At 37.0% G+C, this 20,660-nt stretch overlaps 1 protein-coding gene across 2 annotated transcripts in view; it reads left to right on the plus strand.

Annotated features, from left to right (window-relative positions):
• paxbp1 (PAX3 and PAX7 binding protein 1) overlaps positions 1–20,660 on the plus strand; it is a 52,128-nt gene that overhangs the window by 4,355 nt on the left and 27,113 nt on the right. The window contains exons 2-9 of one of the 2 annotated variants that reach the window (XM_043701318.1): positions 3,878–4,003; positions 5,628–5,804; positions 6,275–6,490; positions 7,632–7,735; positions 8,380–8,600; positions 10,377–10,563; positions 17,793–17,916; positions 18,906–19,008. In XM_043701318.1, coding sequence (XP_043557253.1) covers positions 3,878–4,003; positions 5,628–5,804; positions 6,275–6,490; positions 7,632–7,735; positions 8,380–8,600; positions 10,377–10,563; positions 17,793–17,916; positions 18,906–19,008 — 1,258 coding nt within the window. The remainder of the gene's footprint in view (positions 1–3,877; positions 4,004–5,627; positions 5,805–6,274; positions 6,491–7,631; positions 7,736–8,379; positions 8,601–10,376; positions 10,564–17,792; positions 17,917–18,905; positions 19,009–20,660) is intronic. The other variant, XM_043701319.1, reaches the window with a different exon arrangement.

The following is a 20,660-nucleotide window of genomic DNA, read 5'->3' on the forward strand; positions in this document are numbered from 1 at the left end:
ATGGGGGAGTGGACTCGATGGGCCAAATGGCCTTACTTCCGCTCCTCTGTCTTATGGATACTGGAATCTGAAACCAAAAAGAAAATGCTGGAAAATCTCAGCAGGTCTGGCAGAATCTGTAAGAGTGGACTCGATGGGCCAAATGGCCTTACTTCCGCTCCTCTGTCTTATGGATACTGGAATCTGAAACCAAAAAGAAAATGCTGGAAAATCTCAGCAGGTCTGGCAGAATCTGTAAGGAGAGAAAAGAGCTGACGTTTAGAGTCTAACTGACCTTTTGTCAAATTAAAAAAAGGGAGACATAGGGAGGTATTTATGCCAGGCTGAGAGAAGGTGAGTCATGGCTCCAAAAGCAAAGGTAGCAATAAAGAGGTGACAGTGCATAGAGAGATTATGGGGAGATTAGGAGCTGTGAATGATCAAGGCTGAAGCCAGTGCTATGTGACAAAATATGTGAAGCAGAGGCAAAATGAAAATTGGAGAAGGGGAAGAGGAGAGGAAAAAGGTGATGAGAGAGTGGGGAGCGAGAGAAAGAGAGACAGTCAAGAAATAAGAGGTACAGAACAGCGAAAGAAAATTAAATAAAATAAATGAAATAAAATTATGGAGCAGAATAAAACCGAGGGGTCGAGATGGGATAATCATCTGAAGTTGTTGAATTCAATGTTGAGACTGGCAGGCTGTAATGTGCCTAGTCAGAAGATGAGATGCTGTTGTTCCAGTTTGCGCTGAGCTTCACTGGAACACTGCAGCAGGTCAAGGACAGACATGTGGGCATGGGAGCAGAATTGTGTGTTGAAGTGGCAAGCCAAGGGAAGGTCTGGGACCTGATTGCGTACAGACCGAAGGTGCTCAGCAAAGCGATCACCCAGTCGGCGTTTTGTCTCTCCGATATAGAGGACACCACATTGGGAGCAACAAATGCAATAGACCAAATTGAAAGAGGTCCAAGTGAAATGCTGCTTAATCTGAAATGAATATTTGGGACCTTGGATGGTGAGCATGGAAGAGGTAATGGGGCAGGTGTTGCACCTTCTGCGATTGCATGGCAAGTGTCATGTGTGATGGGAGAGGTGTTAGGTGTGATGGAGGAGTGGACTAGGTTGTCCCGGAGGGAACAATCTCTGCGGAATGCAGACTGGGGAGGGAAGGGAAGATGTGTTTAGTGTTGGAGTTGGCGAAAATAGCGCAGGATTACTTTTGCGTGTGAAGGCTGGTGGGATGAAAGGTGAGGACAAGAGACACCCTATCCTTGTTCTGGGAGGGGAGGGAGGGGATGAAGGTCGTGGCGCGGGAGATGGTCCGCACGCTGTAGAGAGCCCTGTCAACAACTGTAGGTGGGAAGCCACGGTTGGAGAAGGAGCACATATTGAGAGCACCGCTTTGGAAAGTGGCCTCAACGGAACAAATGCGGCGGAGGCGAAGGAGCTGAGAGAAAGGAATAGAGTCCTTACAGGACGTAGGGTGAGAAGAGCTGTAGTCCAGATAGCTGTGGGAGTCAGTGGGTTTGTAATGGATATTAGTGGATAGACTATTGACGGAAATGGAGACAAAAAGGTCAAGGAAAGGAAGGCAAGTGTCGGAGATGGACCAGGTGATGGTGATGGAGGGATGGAAACTGGAAGCGAAGTTTATGAATTTTTCCAGGTCCTCTGCTTCACCCATCCCCCACATATTTTGTCACATAGCACTGGCTTCAGCTTTGGTCATTCATAGCTCCTAATCTCTATGCACTGTCACTGTCACTTCTTTATTGCTGCCTTTGCTTCTGGAGCCATGACTCACCTTCTCTCAGCCTGGTATAAATACCTCCCTATTTCTCCCTTTTTTTAATTTGACAAAGGGTCAGTTAGACTCAAAACGTCAGCTCTTTTCTCTCCTTACAGATGCTGCCAGACTTGAGATTTTCCAGCATCTTCAGTGAGCCTCTGAATGAAGCACTGGTGATGTAGCCCACTTTCTATTCATATGTTTGAGTTTCCTAGGGTTGGTAGTGTCTTTTCCTGTGGTGACATCATTTGTTATGATGATGTCAGTTCCTGTTCTTTTCTCAGGGGTCGTAAGTGGGTGGTTTGCTGCATTAGAACATTACTTCAACGAGCCACCACACACTGCAGAGCAGAGGAAAATTAACTGTAGTGTATTCAAAAAGAATGGATACCTGATGAACACAGTCTGCCACTTTCTGAGCAACAAACCCAAATAAGCAGGCAAATCACGTCCAGAAACCCTAGCCACTCTCCCCTACATCAAAGACATCTTGGAAATGACTGGCAGACTACTCAGACCCCTTGGCTACATGGTAGCCCACAAGCTCACCAACACATTAAAACAGCAGCTAATGAACTTGAAAGACCCTATACAGACGACAAGCAAAACTAATGTCATTTTCAAAATACATTGCAAGAACTGTGACAAACACAACATCAGGCAAACAGAAAACTAGCCACCAGTATCCATGAACATCAACGAGCCACATGACCCCCTCTCACCAGTATCATTACATACGGGTGAGGAAGGACACCACTTCAACTGGAACAACACATCCATCCTTGGCCAAGCCAATTGGAGAGACACACGAGAATTCCTATAAGCATGACATTCCAACTGGAACTCCATCAATAAACACATTGACTTGGATCCCAATTACCACCCCCTGAGAAAAAGCACAGGAAATGACATCACCGACCCTAGGAAGCTCAAACATATAAATAGAAAGCGGGCTACACCACCAGTGCTTCATTCGGAGGTTCGCTGATGATGTTACCTTGTATGGTGGCGAAACATCTGAAAACGAGCCTTCTAGATCATTGAGCAAACCTACATCCAGTTCTAGATGGAAGCCTATATATTAGATAATTCTCAGTCTCTTACAAATTATTGTGTATCTTGCAGCATTAGAGTTAATATTTATCAACTTATAAGAGTTAGTTTTTAGATAAAACAGAATTGATCTGCCAGCTTTGGGTATTTCTTGTGCTAAGAATAATTAAAGATGGAATTAGATCACATCTGTAATTGAACAGTTTTAAATATATTGGAAGGAAGGGAGCGTAACTGAAGTATTGAAAACTGTCTATGTAAAAATAACATTGTCTTGGAATTGTGGGCATAAAGTGTGTTTACTATCTCAAGCTCAATAATAATTCCTATTAGGCTATCAACTGCACTGCAAACTTTGAGCTCAAGCCTTTATTATTAAAGAAATTATTAAAAGGTCCAAACACCAACAAATTATTGATATGCTATGAAATGCAAATTTTTATTGCAAGCCTTAATTTCAAAATCATAAATTTTACGTTATTGACAAAAATGACAGCAAAAGTGCTTATTTATTTTCATGATCCCATTCGATTTCTGCTTCTTTAAGCAGTTTAGGAATTTATCTCATAGTCTCTGAATTATTGCTTTTGTGTTTGAACCATATTTAAATATGCTTGTGGTTAGACTTTGCAATAGAAAATGGATAGAAGTGCATCCAACAAACCAGATACTAATGCTTTATTATAATTATATAAGTGGTTAGATGAATAACACCAAGACCAGTGTGCTGCATTCCTCACAACTTGGCAAATTGTCGGTAATGTAAGCGTAACTGACCTCATAGATACTTGACTAGTGAGCAGTGTCACAAAAGAGAAGCTTTTATGATCAAGTGAGTGTCTGTCAGTAGAAGAGAAAAGGTGTTTTAGTAAGTGATTAGAGAATCTTTTCAAGTTTTGTTTTTGTTTTAATCATTAGATTATCAAAATGACGTCTAACTTTTTGAAATAAGTTTTCAAATAAGTTTTTGTTGAATAGGAGAGTTCCTTAGTGTAAGTTCCACATGCCTGGTGTTTAAACATTCATATTTATCTTTTTCTTTTCTTGTCTGCAGAAGAAGAGGTTTTTAAAGTGAAGAAATCAAATTACAGTAAAAAGATTGTAAATAAACTCAAGAAAGAGTACAAGGAGGATCTTGAAAAATCCTTGGCAAAAAGTGACCTGAATTCTCAGGTTTCAAGTAAGTACAAGCATTGCAGAGGTGAACAGTTCATTGTTTTATTTATATCTGCTGTAAATGGGTTGTCTTGAAACCAGCCAATGCGCTTTCTATTCCATAAATACTCTTTTCATATCTGCTGTAAACTTTGAATTGTGAAATGTTACTTTCAGGGATCTGAGTTGCTAGTAAAACAAAACGTTCTGAGCAAAGTAAGTTTGTGTACGTTCAAGCCATAGTTTCTAATAATTGTTTCTTACCCTGCACCCCAGACTTCCACTCTTCATTAATTTCAGATCCAAGGAAATGTTGTCTATGTCCTAACTCATCTCTCACAAAGTTCCATTTGCCTATCACTGCTGTGCTTACCTACACTCCAGGAATTTCTCAAATTTAAAATTCTCATTCCTGTGCTCAAATTGCTTTGTGACTCGGTCTGCCTATCTTTGCACATACTTCAGTTTTGCAATCTTAAAAGTAACAGAAAACCTGATACTGCTAACACTGTTAATTAGATATTATTGAACGCAATTGTTAAATATTCAGTGTGTTTTCAAAGCTTTTGAATGATATGTGCCTTACTTTGTTGGTCAACAGGTAATCTGAAGGCAGCATGTAGGCTGAACTAGACCAGTGACCCATGATGGTATATAACTGTCTGTGAAGGATTGCAGTGTTTTGCAGATGAAGTTAATGTTGATATTTGGTATTCCACCATTTCCAGAGAGAAAGTGTAGTTTGTAAATTAATGTAAATATGTTTATACCAAATGCTGGTAAATTACCTGTTTAATGTGATGTGTGTGTTGGTTTTTAGTATGTCCTTAAAGTATATACTTATCGTTTTCAAAGTTATAGAAGTCATATTTTGGCACATAATATTATCAAAGAAATCAAAGTATAGTGGCAAACATTCCTTTCAGTAATTGCATTTGCAAGACAAGGCAGTGAGGTTCATTGTGGAATATGTCATTGGTATAGAATGCATCTTCATTTAATAACTACCTTAACACTTTAATTAATTTCAGAAGCAATAGCAAGAAATTGCTACAATACAAACTCTCTTAGTGTGAAGAATAATCTACCTTTTGATAGCTTTTGTATATATTTGCAATGAAAATTGAATGTATACAACAATTTTATTTCCACAATACATAGAATGAATTTGAAGGATTGTCTTTGATAAAAGAAAACATACATGAGTTATGCATTGTTTGTAGGTTATGCCTGCTGAATTAGCTGTATTTATCATGACACTGTTGCAGGACTGAACAAAATTATTTTCTAATTCTACTTAAAAACCTTTTAAAAATTGTGACTGAAAAAACTGAGTCAACCTCAAATGAACTAATTCATCCTGACAAGGAATTGCAGCAAAAGCAATCATTCAACCTGTTAAAATAAATATAAAGTTGGTATTTGTGCCTTGTAACATCATAGCAATTTGATGTAGCAAGTTTTCATTTTAGCTTAAGTATTATGAGCAGTAGAAATCCTGTTTGTCATGCCAAAATATGCCAAATGTTAGAGTTTGACTTTTGTTAATTTCCTGCTGTTCAAAATATAGATTTCATGTTGAATTGACAGTATCCAATGCTCTTAAGTTTTTTCTATGCGACTGTCTGCAGCAGCATTTTCTTTCTCAGCAGATGTCACAGTAGATAAACCTGCCTTGGTGAAGGAACCTGTACAAGATGATGGCCAAAGTGAGAAAGGAGAGGAGGAAATGGAGGTAGACAGTGATGAGCAGGATGAAGAAGGCAAAGCCAAAGCTGTGGGAGCATTTGCTAACACTCTATCTACACTAAATGCACTTCGACCAGGTGTGAAATGTGTACAAACATGAAATGCCTTAGTGATTTCATTTTAACCTCTAGATAACCATTTTGCAAGTTTATGAGCATTATACTGTATGGAATTTACCATACAGGTAAACTGTTGTCCTGGCAACATTCAGAAATAAATTCGCAAAGGAACCAAGCAACAATAGCTTACTACAAATCACTTTTTGTGGCAATATAGTAAAGCAGTTTTATTTCAAGTGTTTGAGTATGATCTAACTGTAGAAAATCTGATCAGTTTTTCTTCAGTCACCAATTCGAGTAATAATTTATGTGCTGAAATGTTGAAATTCCTATTATATACCCATATACTTCTGTGACTTTTTAACTGTGCATTGAATGCTTTAAAATATTGGAAACTGGGCATATGCATTGCATAACTTTCAGGGATATAAATAAAACTGTATATAACGTAAAGGGAACATTGCAGTTAATACAGCTAATGCTTTTAGGAGAAATTCCGGATGCTGCTTTTATCCATGCTGCTCGCAAAAGGAGGCAGATGGCTCGTGAGCTTGGGGATTGTCCTGCTGTAGAAATTGAGACAAGTACGAACCGACTTGTACGTGAAGATGAGAATGACGCTAGTGATGATGATGATGAGAAGCGCAGGATTGTTTTTTCGGTGAAGGAGAAAACACAAAGGCAAAAGATTGCGGAAGAAATAGGTCAGTGCTTGTACAGGACAGTTATGTAGAGCATCATTTAATGGCATCAATGACCTTGCACTCAATGATCGCCAAACTGTCACTGATCTGTAATACACTTTTGCTTATAAACTTTGATCTTGTTCTGCTGGAATTAGTATTCATTGGAAATTGATTTCTGTGTGTGCCAGTCCACGGAGCCTGGAACCTATGTTGACAGGGGACATGACTTACATGCCTCCTGAACTAATCATATTGAAGAACTTTTATTGATACATGCCAAGTTTTGGAATTAGCAAGTCCTAACATTCTCTGGCAAGTTCACTGACCATTATAGGATCATACAGCACGGAAACAAAACCTTCAGTACAACTCTTCCATGCCGACCTGGTTTCCCAAACTAAACTAGTCCCATTTACCTGGGTTTGGCCCATATCGCTCTGAACCTTTGCTATTCATGTACCTATCTTAAATGTTGTAACTGTACTTGCATCTACCACTTTCTCCAGCAGTTCATGCCACATATGAACCACTACCTGTGTGGAAACTTTGCCCCTTAGGTCTCTCTCATTTTTCTCCTCAGCTTAAAATTATGCCCTCTTGTTTTGAACTCTAGGCAAAAAAAAATTCCTATTCTACTAGACCCTTCATGATTTTATAAATCTCTATCAGGTCATGTCTCAACCTTCCATGCTCCAGTTAAAAAGTCCCAACCTCGCCTTACCCTCCAGTCCCGGTAGCATCCTTGTAAATCTTTTCTGTATCCTTCCTAATATAATAATGTCCTTCCTAGAGCAGGGTGACCAGAAATGTACACAGTACTCCAAAAGTGGGTTCACCAATGTCCTAAACAACCACAACATCGCTTCCCAATTCCTATCCTCAGTGGTCTGAGCAATGAAGGCAAGCATGCTAAACGCCTTCTTAGCCACCTTGTCTACCTTTGATGCAACTTTGAAGGAACTATGCACCTGTCTCTCTGTTCAACAACGCTCCCCAGGGCCCTACCGTTAAGACCTGCGAATGATAATTTTGTGATTAGAATATCAACCAAACAAGGAAAAGTCTCAAGAAAGAGCTTCATGATTGCAGTAATGTCAAGTTAAAACAGCCTGACAATAAGTACTCAACTGGTTGCCCTCTTACTTCTGTTTGTGAACAGGGATCGAAGGAAGTGATGATGAAGCATTGGATACAACAGAGCAGGATGAAGAATTAAAGATGTGGGAACAGGAGCAGATCAGAAAAGGAATTAGTGTCCCTCAGGTAACAATTTTCTTAATTTAACCTGCTAATTTATGTTGGCTAGTAGGCTGTCACTAACTCAGATATAAAACTTTTTGGTTTACGTTTCCTTTTTTAAAAAATTCATTGAAGTCTTTATAGAATCAAATGTTTTGAACATGAACATCAAATTATTTTCAGTGTTGACTATTCTAATAGCCCTGCATTTATATGTTCGTTCATTGTCATATTTTGACATTGGTCAATTCAAGTAGCATGCGTATTTGCTACTAAGAAAACAATCACTAAGCAGTGTTTTTTTTTAACCTGGAATTTTGCTTTTTCCCAAAATATAAAGTTTTTAAAACATTTCTAATGAAATAGCATGTTATCCAAAACGAATACAGAGTACAGAACTTGGAAAGGGAATTATTTAATTTCTTTTAAAAATTGCATATATGTGAAGTAAACTAAACAGGTAGAAGTTACAACTAATTTTCTTTTGCTGTTTGGCATGAAGATATTGATATTTGGACTTGTATATATTGTATTGTGTGTGTGTGTGTGTGTGTGCAAACGAGAAAGATATCCAAGTTATATTGCAAAGTTAAGATTTTTATTGTATCTTCAGGAAAAGCAGAAGTTAAATTTGGTGTATGTAGTCATAATGTTTATTTTCTGTGCAGGTGCAAAGCAGCCATCCAACCGATTCAACTAATGTTTACTACCAGAACAGCTACCAGGCTATGCCATATGATTCTTCCTACAACCTTCCTTATACATTTAGCACCTATGGAACAACAGAATCTAAACCAATCAAGACAGATAATGCTATTGCTTTCAAACCTTCCATTAATGAGATGCCTCCTGTTACTATTGATTTGGTAAAGAAACGCCTTAAAGACAGGTAGGGCAGACCAGCTCTCTCAAACAGGCTTCTGAGACCTGTGCTGTAGCTTTCTATCCTTCAGGCACAAAATAGCCTGCTGAAGAAGTGACAGAATTGTGTCGTGGGACATTCACTAAGCAGCACATATTCTACATAAGAAGACATCAGCCAGTATTCGATGTTGTCTTGGAACACGACATCGGTTATGACTGTGTGACTGCAGTCTTTTGTGTTTTAAGAATGCAATATCATATTTGCACTTCTGAAACTGTTCCCAATAACTTTTAAAGAATTGGATCTTAGAGAGTCTTGTGCAAGTGTGACATAAGGCAAGATTTAAGAAAATATATTATATGTTTCTACTGTAAAGTGAAAGTTTATTGATCAACTGTTGAATCTATTGCAACATTTAGTACAGTGAGAAGACGTTTATGACAAAAATACCTGTTACTTTATTCAGTTCACTTGAATTATAAAGTCCATTCGCATCTATCCATGAAATCTAAGAAAGGAAAAACCTAAGAATTTTAACATAGAAGTAATTTCTACATAAATACCTTGGATTTTTGGAGCGGCAAGTCTCACAATATATTGAGTGTGAGGATGGAGGATATTTGTATTGACAGTGATGAGGAATGCCTTGAGAAGCTGGAATCTAAGACAGTATAGGTACAAAAATCATTGTTGATGTAGTTTTGGCTTGGTATTTTGACCCATTTGACGTTGTACAACCATAACTTTATTTCCAAGCTCTCAATTTCATGTTAAATGAGGAAAGTAAAGTATATTCTTGAGAAAGACTAAAGAATCATCTAGTTTCAGAGACAATCTTAGGCCCAATCTGATCAATTATTATGTAATTTCTTTCTTCATTGATGCTAGTTAAACAAATAAATACTGTAGTAGTCGTTCTTCTCATCAGTCTATCAGGCTGTGTTCCATTCAATGATCATTTCAGTTTTTATTGCAATTTTCTCTAAACTATCACTCCTTTTTTCCCCCATGCAGTCAGTTGATCTTGGAGTAGTTTGAGTCCATTTCTACCACTGAATCAAAAAGTGTAGTACAGTATAGAAAACCAAAAGAGAGACATTGTGCTTGTAAAAGGATTAAATTTATAATTAGTTTTTGTTCAAAACAAAAATCAAGAGGATAAGTCTGATTGAGTGCAGGGTCAATTATACTTCAATTTTTCCTTGCTGCAAAGTAGTCTCTGCCTCTCATTCTACTTGGACTTGACTCCACAACAGTATTGGTTTAGATTTTAATGTCTCTGATGCATTGGATTTTGTGAAATCTTTATAAATTAAACTAGAAATTTATTTATATTTACTTCAGAGTAGAAAGTATTGGGCTTTCATACTCAAACATTCAAAATTTACCAACAGAACTCTCCTATACACATACATGCTGTGCCAGAGATACCTTGCATTATTGCTCTGGTTTGCTGGCTACGAATTGACCTTTTCAGGTATTGGTCTCAAGCCAGTAGCATGGTAATACTGTAACTTTAGAATTCAATTTATTAATTGTACAGCATAAAGATCGTTGCCCCGTGGAGTGAGGCATATATTTGTCCCTAATGAGACAAGTTCAACAATGTACCGATGCCAGAATGGTTTCTTAGTGGGACTATTGGATTATTCACATTGTTATAACACATCATGTCCTTCGTATAATTTGGTTAAAGAATATATTTGATGCTTCAATTTTGACTGTGGTAACTGTATTATTCCTATTTAGTGTTTTAGGTCAATGGTCAAAATAATTTTCATGGATTGCTGTTGTTGTTAGGTTGGATTCAATGAAAGAAGTGCACAAAACAAATCAGCAACGGCTTGACAAACTTAATGAAGATCTGGAAAACTCATCTAAAACAATAGAAAGACTCGAAGGCATCACAGATGATAGTGGACGGTATAGATTTTTTCAAGAAATGCGAGGGTATGTCCGAGACTTGCTTGAGTGTTTCAATGAAAAGGTAAGTTGAAGTAATTGTTTATGGACTTCCTGCTTGTAAGTAAACCAAAAATTTAATTTCATGTATTAAGGGTCCTCACCACAAATGCCACTACACCGATGAAATAGATTGATGTTAATCCATGCATGCACCCTCTTGTACTGGATACTTTACATTCCAGCTACCCCCTACCAGATTCCTTTCACAAAGAATACTGCACCTTAAATGTGTAAACATGATAGAGAAAATAGGTGGGTACCTGATGGCTGTACTTGACTAAAGGAAGAGGAAAAAATTAATGGAATAGTAAGAGTAATTCCCTGTGTATAAAAAAAAGTGTAATCTCCATTTACTACATCACCATGTTTTTTGGAACTGCACAACTCTCATCAGTTCATAGCTAATTCTAGAAAAGCAACCTAAATGTTTTGCATTTGCTAAAGCCTAACTAGCTGTCCTGGTAATGACTTTGATTATAGGGTTAATGTTTATTTAGACTTTTTAATATTATTCTGTATTTCTCAAGGGAACAGCCGTTGAAGGGCATTTCAGTATACTTGAGCTGATTGTTTCAAGTTAATGAATTGTTCAAAATATCAAAGAGACACATTGTCCAAAAGAAAATGACTACAGTCTGGTATGATGAACTTGGACTTGTGGCTGCAGTCCACTAGCTATTCTTACTGTAGTGAATGTGCTACGTGGGAAGCAATCACGTCCAAAAACAAAAAGTTTTGCCAATAGGTTCCATGCATGGTTCCCAGTGAGCTTAGTGTAGACGGAAGAGAGTTGAAAATAAAAATTGAAAATAGACAACCTTGCCAACTAAAAGAACACTTGGACAAATTGGAAAATAAGTTTGTTATGTTGGACAACAAGCTCATTCTTAAGTAACAAAGTAAGTGTACACAATTATGTCTTCAGCTTTGTAGGGGTAGCACGGTGCCTCAGTGGTTAGCACTGCTGCCTCACAGCACCAGAGACCCGGTTTTGATTCCAAACTCCACAGTCTGTTTTCTCCCACTGTCGAAAGGTGTGCAGGTTAGGTGAATTGACCATGCTAAATTGCCCATAGTGTTCAGGGATATGTAGGCTAGAGGCATTAGTCAGGGAAAATATAGAGCAATAGGATAGGGGTTGGGTCTGGGTGGGATGCTCTTTGGAGGGTCACTGTGGGCTTGCTGGACCAAATTACCTGTTTTCACACTAGGGAATCCATGATCTTCTGTAGAGATCTTCAGTCAATTTCTTAGGAAAATATTTTAAAGAGGGAAGCATGATAAATACTTAATATGCTAACATTTTCTTTCTAGCTAGGAACTTCCTAGCATCAATTTTTTTTATGCAGGCCATCTTAATGACCAGTATTAATCATGGCAGTGGATGTCACAAAGTTGTTTGATTCTGAACATCCTGTGCTTTTGAGATGAGTTTACAGCCCTCCCATTACACATTGAAGGGAATCTGGATGAGTTAAACAGAAATTAACTCTGCTTTTAAGTTTTACTGTGAGTTTCAGGATATCTTGGGTTATAAGTAGGACTAGTTTAGTTTGGGAACATGGTTGGTATGGACTAGTTGGACCGAAGGGTATGACGTTTATATCGTGACTTTTCTCATTTTCAGGATCCTGTTTATTTGTGAATACTTTGACAGTTTGCCTGAAAAGAAAACTTATGTGAATTTTGCATGGCTGTGGTTTATTTTTGTATTAAATTAATTTTTGAATTTCATCACTTAAATGTTCCAGCTCATGAGCTTTCAGAGTACCTTCTAGCACTGAAAAGTTGCCACTTGTCAGATAAACTAACACAGAATACTTTCTGTAGTAAGTAGTGGTGAGAACTCTCAATACATTTGTTGAAGGAAATGAACTGTGAAATGTCATGCAAATGGAAGAGCAATAAAGCAGCCAAAATGTAATGTACCACTCCTCTTCTTGCCCACCCAGAATACTTTCTTTTGTACCTGGCTCTGCTCAGCTTCAGAAACTTGAATGCAAAGTAGCAGATGAACCTTCGTTAGAACTTTACCCTCCTTTTCGTAACTTCCTTGGTTTGAATTTTGACTGGAACGTTTAATCAAGAATTTCTGTTGACAGTGTTCCTTGAAATAAGTGGCTTCTTCCATCTTAGGTGGCATAACAGATTCTAAATCTGAAATCTGGTAACTAATTCCAATATAAAATGAGTTTGAATTTAAGTACTGTGCATTAAGTCTTCACTATTTGGAATTCATGGCAACCATTTAGCCCATTGAAGCTTCTTGTTTGAACCAACCCTTCTCTTAGCCCTGTTTCTTATCATATTTCTGCTCTTTGTCTCCAGGAATAACTCCTCTTATTTATCCTAGGTTGTTTCTCTTTTTTTTGTTTCCCCAAGAAGTTATACTCAATTCAGACAAGCATTCAACTTATCTTCAACTTCAAGTGTTCAACTTAACTCACTGTCAATCTCCATTCTAATCTTAAATCTCGGGTCATCCTTCTGTGAAAAAAGACTCTCCCCATTTTCTTCAATGATTGACTAAGGAAATAAAAATACATTATAGTTCTTTTTAATTTATGTATAAATATTGTGAAGCAAAACTGCCTAATTGTGTTAAGGTAGAAACCAGCAATTAGAGAATGTCCTCCTGTCTCAAATTGCTGATTACTTAGTTTGCTTTTTCATATCATTAGAAAGGGTGTAGTATTCAAGGTACACTATTCAGACTTAAGTCCAAAGCACATTAAAGAAACTTTAGTATGATTAAGTACTTCCCTAGATGAATTCTACATCCTTTTTCACATTCCATATGTAGAGATTTGAGCCACACCTAGGTTGATGCTTTAGTGTGGCAGTCTTCCATCTTATTACACATTGATTTGCACTGTGGTGGTTAACACTGCATTTAGTGTTGCCTTGTGTGACTCAGGAGCTGCACTCTGGCATGCCAGTCTGCTGCAGTTGCTGAAGAGAGAGGCAGAAGGCTGTGAGGTGAACAGTTTATGACAACTTTTCTCTTAGTTGTCTTTACACCCAGCTGAACTTTTAGTTTTTGCTTGTATTTTCTAATACGCTTTTAAACAGACATCATGTTTGTTTGCCTGGTGCATTGCATTCCATCAACGTGTTGAGCAGAGATTCTAAGCTCCAAGCACCCACTGAAGCAAATATATTGGTCATAGTATGTTAGCCCAACTTGAGGTGAGGAGAAGCTGATCACTGGAGTACAAAGGTTTCTCCAAACATGAAAGCCTATAGTACCATTTTCTACACCAGTTGAGTTTGACTGACACTCGGCAGCTATCTTCATATTATATATCTCTACCTTGAGTGTCTCTTTAGGTGCATAGTTTATCTTGGGAAAAAGTTGAGTTACTTAAATGTTAGAGCCTCCCTCTCAATGGATGATTATAATCTCAAACTGTTGTCCTACGTTTGTAAAATCTTAACAACAGTTTGAAGCTCTGCAATATAGTCTTGCTATCTTGCCTAAGATTTTTTTTCTTGGAACTAAGAAGTACCGATGCATATTCTGAGAACCTGGGATATTAAGAAAATAATACATTCAGTTGATTGCACGTACTCATTCTGTGGTCTGATATATTTTACCACTGAATAAGAATGTGCTATAAATCCTGAATTATGAGTTAATAAAAATGCAGCACTATCTTTGGTAGAAAATGAAAGGTAATAATTAAAAGCTTAAGTGTCCACAATGCAGAGTAGAACCTAATAATCAAACTGTGATAACTAAACTAGATTCATATATTTTAAAAGATGGCTCACCCTTATCTTCATCTATAATAGGAAGAAACAAAACATGGTAAATGTAAGTGGACTAGTGACATGAATGACAATTATTTTGGCAAGGATGCAACAAAATTAATGGGTTTCCAAACAGCTACCCTTAACTTACTTAAAACAAGAATAACTATAATGTCCTCATGACTTGGTTTTTGCTGTAAAAGTTTGGACTTCTCCCCATTGTGGCCACTGTTATGTAATGCTAGAGTAATAAGCATATGCCTGAAACGTCAAATCTCCTTCTCCTTTGATGCTGCCTGACCTGCTGCGCTTTTCCAGCAACACATTTTTAAGCTCGGATCCCCAGCATCTGCAGTCCTCACTTTCTCCTAATAAGCACTATATAAAAGAATAGTTATTGCATCAACTGATTAAGCATTTACTGAAGGTAGCACTTCTTAGAAAGTGTTTGGGGGGTGTATACCATAAAGTATAGCTTGGGTTGAAAGATATAGGTCACCCTGATATAAATGAGTATGTTTCAAAGCAATTCATTGCCTGAGGATGTTGGGTAAGTTTATTTTCATGATCTGGTCAGGTTACAAGTAATGGCAACAACAAAAATTAAAGATAAATAATACTATCGGGAGATTCTAAAACTAGAAATGTATTGAAAAACATAATTTGATAGATCACGTTCTTCCCTATTTATTAAACAGCATTGGCAAATATAATTTACTATTGACCCATGAAGAAGTTTGCAGGAGGCTGAGAAAGAAGAAATTAAAGTTGATTTTAGGGACTTTTGCAAGTCCATTTTTTTCTAAAGTCAGTAAAGTTTATAGTTTGGTCATCACCACTTTGTTCCTGTTCCTGCACCATGCAGTCTTGTGTGACACAAAAATTATATTGTTCCTATGTTCATGTTTAAACAGCTTTAAAGGATAATTGCAACAAGCACCCACTGATCAGAAAGAATTTATGCTACCCATGGTAATGTAGTCTGGAAACATGTATTTTCATGAGAGAAAAAATGGCCACGTCACTTTCCACCTTTTGCCTTCAACAAAATTTAGTTTGATTAAGGAAAGAGTGAAGCCGTAGTTTAACTTATGTATATTTAATTTCGGGGAGCCCTCAGGACCTCATCCCCAATACCTCCTTGACTTCAAAGGCACTTCTGGTTAGTTTACTTGCACCTTTACTTTGACAAAGATACTATGCTAAAAAAAATGGAATTTAAATATTTTTGCATTTTTATTGTAAAATACAGTGCAACATTAATTAAATCTTCCTCCCTTTGAAGTCATTACTTGTTATACTGTCACATTCTGTGAACCCCTGTCATGCTACTGTATAGTTTATTTAATTGTCAATATTTTTCTTCATTAAAACTAAACTGATAAGTTAGTAAACATGCAGTATTGAACTGGTGTAGTTTTAAAAGCTGTCCTGGAGGGAGAATTAGTTTTTCTCTAGAATTTCTTGAGCAGTGCAGTATTTCTTTTTTGTAATCTCAAGATTTATTTGCATTTAGTTTATGTCTTTGCTGAGGCACGAGGAGGAATACTTCAAAGTGCTGTCCACAACTGGAGCAGTCAGATCAGTTTGTTTAATGTCCTTTGTTATCTTTAAAGTCATAAACTACAGGATGAATTGCTTGCATCACTCCATACATGTTGCATAATTGACTATGAATTTGGTCTAGTCTGCAGTGTTGTAATGAAGTTTCACACTATGATGCTTCATTTGAAGTGCATTAGCATCTTTCCTCTATGCTGTATTTGGAAATATGAAATATTTAGGCCCTAACATTAGAATGTGTGTGTAATTCATATATTTTCAAAGATTGTATTTTTGAATGATATCAAATAAATGTAATGTAGGAATTTCAAAAGCTTGGATGAGTGAAATTACACATTTTGTCACAAAGTACAGGCAGTAATTGTAACATGGGGTATCCTACCATGAATTGAACAATTAGCCTGCTTGTGGTGAAGCTTTCCATGTGTTGCCAGTAATCTGTATTAATTTGTTCATTTTGACCCATAGCAGCTGGTTGTGCATTCAATATCTTTAGGAAATCAAGTTGCAAGGGAAGATATTTGTTTTCAATGACAGTGTAAATAGGAGCTATAAGGTTTAAAAAACCTTTAACAGTCGTAGGACATTTTTATGTTAGAATGGAATATATTTCATTGTGATAAGTGAGTGGGATAAATTCATGGCAGCTTTCAAATTTTTAGTTGCTAATCTTTATGCCTTGTGAGATTTTTACTTAGTTAAAAACATGTAAGTTTATAAAGAAGTGTAAATGGTGCAAAAAATCTGAAATACCGGAAATGCCGAGGAAGCTTGTCAGCATTTGAACAGTGGAGAAAATGGATTTATATTTTAGGTAAGAGCTTTATTGGTCGGAATAGTACTGCAGTAACCATTTGCCAAGCCATGGTTTAGGACAAAGATTTTGCAAATTTCCCCATATTGACAATATTCATAAGGAAAAAACATAATTAGTGATTCAAAATTGTGACAAGTGCAGAATTCTTCTGAGAAAACTGAGTTATCATGAAATAATTATCTATTAACATGTTTCTATGTTTGTACTGCTCAGAGGACCTGCACTGGAAACATTTATTGCTTTGAAAAAGGATTAATCAACACTGCGTCCATAGAATACTGAATTATGAAAGCTTATTTGTTTCCTTTATCACCAGTATTGTGGTTGTGGAATTTGCAAGTCTATTTTCAAATAACCAGGAACAGACCATGATTTTTTTTAAAAGTTGTTCTTAATATCGGAGATTCGCGTAACACGCTTAGACTAAATTATTCTGTAGTCTGTTTCGAATCCTAATCAGATATGTTGACTCACAAACTCTCTAATTTTTGAAAAGATCATTGGTAACCTAACACATTAAAGTTCTGTTGAAACAGCCTTATTTGGAACACTTGTAAAATTACTTGCCATTAAGGAAATTTCTGTTACAGCCCTCAATTTTCAGTTTTTACGTTGCAAAGCAGCAGGAACTCTGCTTAAATGCTTTTATTTAATAATTTTATGCTTTACAATAATGCAGAAAATTATCTTGGTTTAAGCTGTAGAATCCGGGCTGTTGGTATTGTGTGTAGGTCTGAGACGTGACGGTTGGCTTTATTTTGTATGGTTTTTGCTTTGACTTGCATTCATTTTCTACATTTATCCACTGGCTTTTTTTGCGTGTGTAAAACATGTTGGTGAAAAAAAATTGAATAACCATTTTTGCCCATTTGCTGTGGTTTCCAATTACACTGTAAAAGTATTTCATTCTGCCATTAAGTTTCCAGACACATTCGGCAAAATGTGGAAATCTCTCAATTTTTTTTCATGATAACAGAGGATTCTCATCACTTTGGCCGCTTTAATTGAAGATTTGTAAAGACTAGCTTGAGTTTAAATTTGTTCCCTTGGTGTAACTAGCACAGACCAGGGCCTAATTTATAGGGCCTAGGTATTACGTAATATGTTATATTTTTCAGGTACCCTTGGTTAATGACCTTGAATCTGCCATGCACCAGCTGCTGAAACAGCGGGCTGCCCGGTTTGTCCAGAGACGGCAAGATGATATTAAAGATGAATCATCGGAATATTCAAGCCATTCAAGTCAGTCCATCTTGAAGGTTTTTATTTTTCATTGAACAGCCTTGTTCGTTGTAATACGTTAGATAAATAAAAAAATGCTTATTAATCCAGCAGACAGGAATAGTTTAAAGTTACAAAAGGATAGTTTGATATGTTTTTGTATAGATAGGGTTGGTGCAGCAAAATACTTTATTTTGAGGATGTAATACGTTCAAATCATACGGGAAATGTTGATCAGCTGCTTCTTGTACCATGACATGATAAGTAACTTTGGCTCTGCTTTTGGATCACAAGCATAATTCTAAAAGCAGTTTATTCATCTAGGGAGGAATTGGTTAAAATACAATTTATGTTGCTTAGGTTTTTTTGCATTGAGGGTTCATTTCATCCATCGATTACTCCCAGTTTTATCAGGTTATGATTTGAATATAAAGAAATTAGAGAAGGCATGCATGAACAGCTGATTTTGCTGGCTGATTTCTTTCGGCACAAAACCCACGATTCATCAAATCCTGTTTGCTTATTTAGTACATTTTTTGTTTACACTTCGGTGTGAAATGTTAAAATCTGTTAATTGACAGTTCAGCTGAGGGGAATAGATTGTTCGATGTTCCAAGTTTTCCAAGTGTTCTAAAGCTAATCTCTCAAAAAAGTTGTCTTATTAGAGATCCTTGCTTATTTCTAATTTGAATTCAAAAGATACAGACATTAAGTGGTAATGTTGCACCATTGTCTGTGAGATTATGTTTCCGTGAATTGTTTTAATTTAACCACAAGTGCACATTTTAAACATATGAAGCTTTACTGTTTCTTTCTCCTTGCTTACCTCTAACCAATTAAGCTTCAATGGTAATTGTATTAGTTCTTACTCAACCTGACTCCATTTACAAACACCTAATGGTGTGGGTTTCAATTGGCTTAAATTTTATGGTCTCTGAAAATTGAGTTTAATGTTACTTGAAACTGTTGTAAGAAATCTGTTTGTAATTTTGTTCACTTTACGTTTGCAGACAAAACCGTTGTGACACCAAGTCTGGATGCATTTGGTCGCGACCGAGCTCTGTATCAAGAAAATGCTAAACAGCGAAGGATTGCAGAGAGAGAGGCTCGTAGGTATGATTGCACATTTAAAATTAACCATTCTACATTTTTGAAAGCAGGCTTGTCTGATACCAGTATGGGGGGTGCATAAAATTCTGCCAACTAAGCATTTGTAAGACCCGTGCTTGAATGTTGGAGATTCAGCTATTTATAATCCATGTTAATAACTTAAATGAAGACCCAGATTGCAGCTATGTTTTGCTGTTGATGTGAGGATGAGTAAGAAAGCAAGTTGGATGAATAAAATACTCTCCAAAGGGGCATAGGTTAAAGTGAGTGGGTAAGAAGTTGACAGATGGATATGATGTGCGAAAATGTCAAGTTGGTCACTTTAGTAGGAAGAACAGAAAAGCAGAATATTATTTAAATGAGAATCTGCAAAATTCTGTGGTACAAAGGGACTTAAGTGTAATGATTTTCAAAAAATCATCAGGTGCTAGTTATAAATAAGAAGACAAATGAAATGCTGCCCTAATTGCAAGGGAAATGAAACATAAAAATGGGACAGTCTGCTGCAACTATGCAGGGAATTGATGCATTGGTGGAGTAACATGTAGTTTTGGTCACCTTGGTTAAGAAGGGATTTTAATGCATTGGAAATAGTTCAGGAAAGGACACTAGACTGATTCCTGAAATGAAGGAAGTCTTTCAAGAGAAAGTGTTGTGGGTTGGGTCTATACTCAACAGATTTTAGAAGAATAAGAGGCAGTCTTATTGAGACATAAGGTTCTGAGGGTAAATGCTGAGGATGTTTCCTTCCAGGAAGGATCTAAAACGGAAGGGCACAGCTTTAAAATAAGGGATTTCCCAATTAGGATGGAGATGGGGAGGAATTTCTTCGGTTAGTATTTGGAATTCTCTTTTCCGTAGAGGAATGGAGGCAGAATCATTGATTACATTCAAGGTGGAGTAAGGCAGAAGTTCAGGGTTATGGGATTCAAGTCAAAAGTGGAATTAAGGCCACGGTCTGATCAACCATGATTTTATTGAATGATGCAATCGACTCAAGACCAAATACCGTACTCATCGTATTTCTCATATCCTCATAAAGGTACAATCTTTAGTCCCTCGTACAAGCTCCATTCCCTAGCGCTCATCTCACCCTGGCAAATATTTGAGGTTGAATAGTGGTGTCATACTTGACCACGAGATCTGCTGGCAATACTTTTGTGCCATCATTAAGATTAACTCTTCCTATCACCTGACTATGCTGATGTCTCTGTTCATCTGTTGATACTCTCATCCATGGTTTTGTTACCTCTAGACTTGACCATTTTCAACGAACTCTAAAGTGACTTCTCACATTTTTTACCCTCTATATAGTTGAGGTGATCCAAAACTCTGCTGCCAAATTCCTACCTCCCATCAAGTCCTGTTCAGTCATCATCCTTCTGCTCACCTAACCTATATTGGTTCTTGGTTGACACTTTCAGCTTAAAATTTTTAATTGTTGGTTTTCAAATCTCTCAATGGCTCTGCTCTTTACCGTCTGGGTAATTTTCTTCAGCCCTGCAGTTCCCTGAGGTACCTATAATGTTCCAATTAACCAACTTTTAGTACACAACATAAGCTTATTTCCTCAGTGTTCTGGGATATGAGCTTTGGAATTCCCTTACTTCTTCCACTGTTTCTCTATCCCTTTTTCTTCCTTTAAGACACTCCTT

Source organism: Chiloscyllium plagiosum, chromosome 12 (assembly GCF_004010195.1).
Source record: "Chiloscyllium plagiosum isolate BGI_BamShark_2017 chromosome 12, ASM401019v2, whole genome shotgun sequence".
NCBI lineage: Eukaryota > Metazoa > Chordata > Chondrichthyes > Orectolobiformes > Hemiscylliidae > Chiloscyllium > Chiloscyllium plagiosum.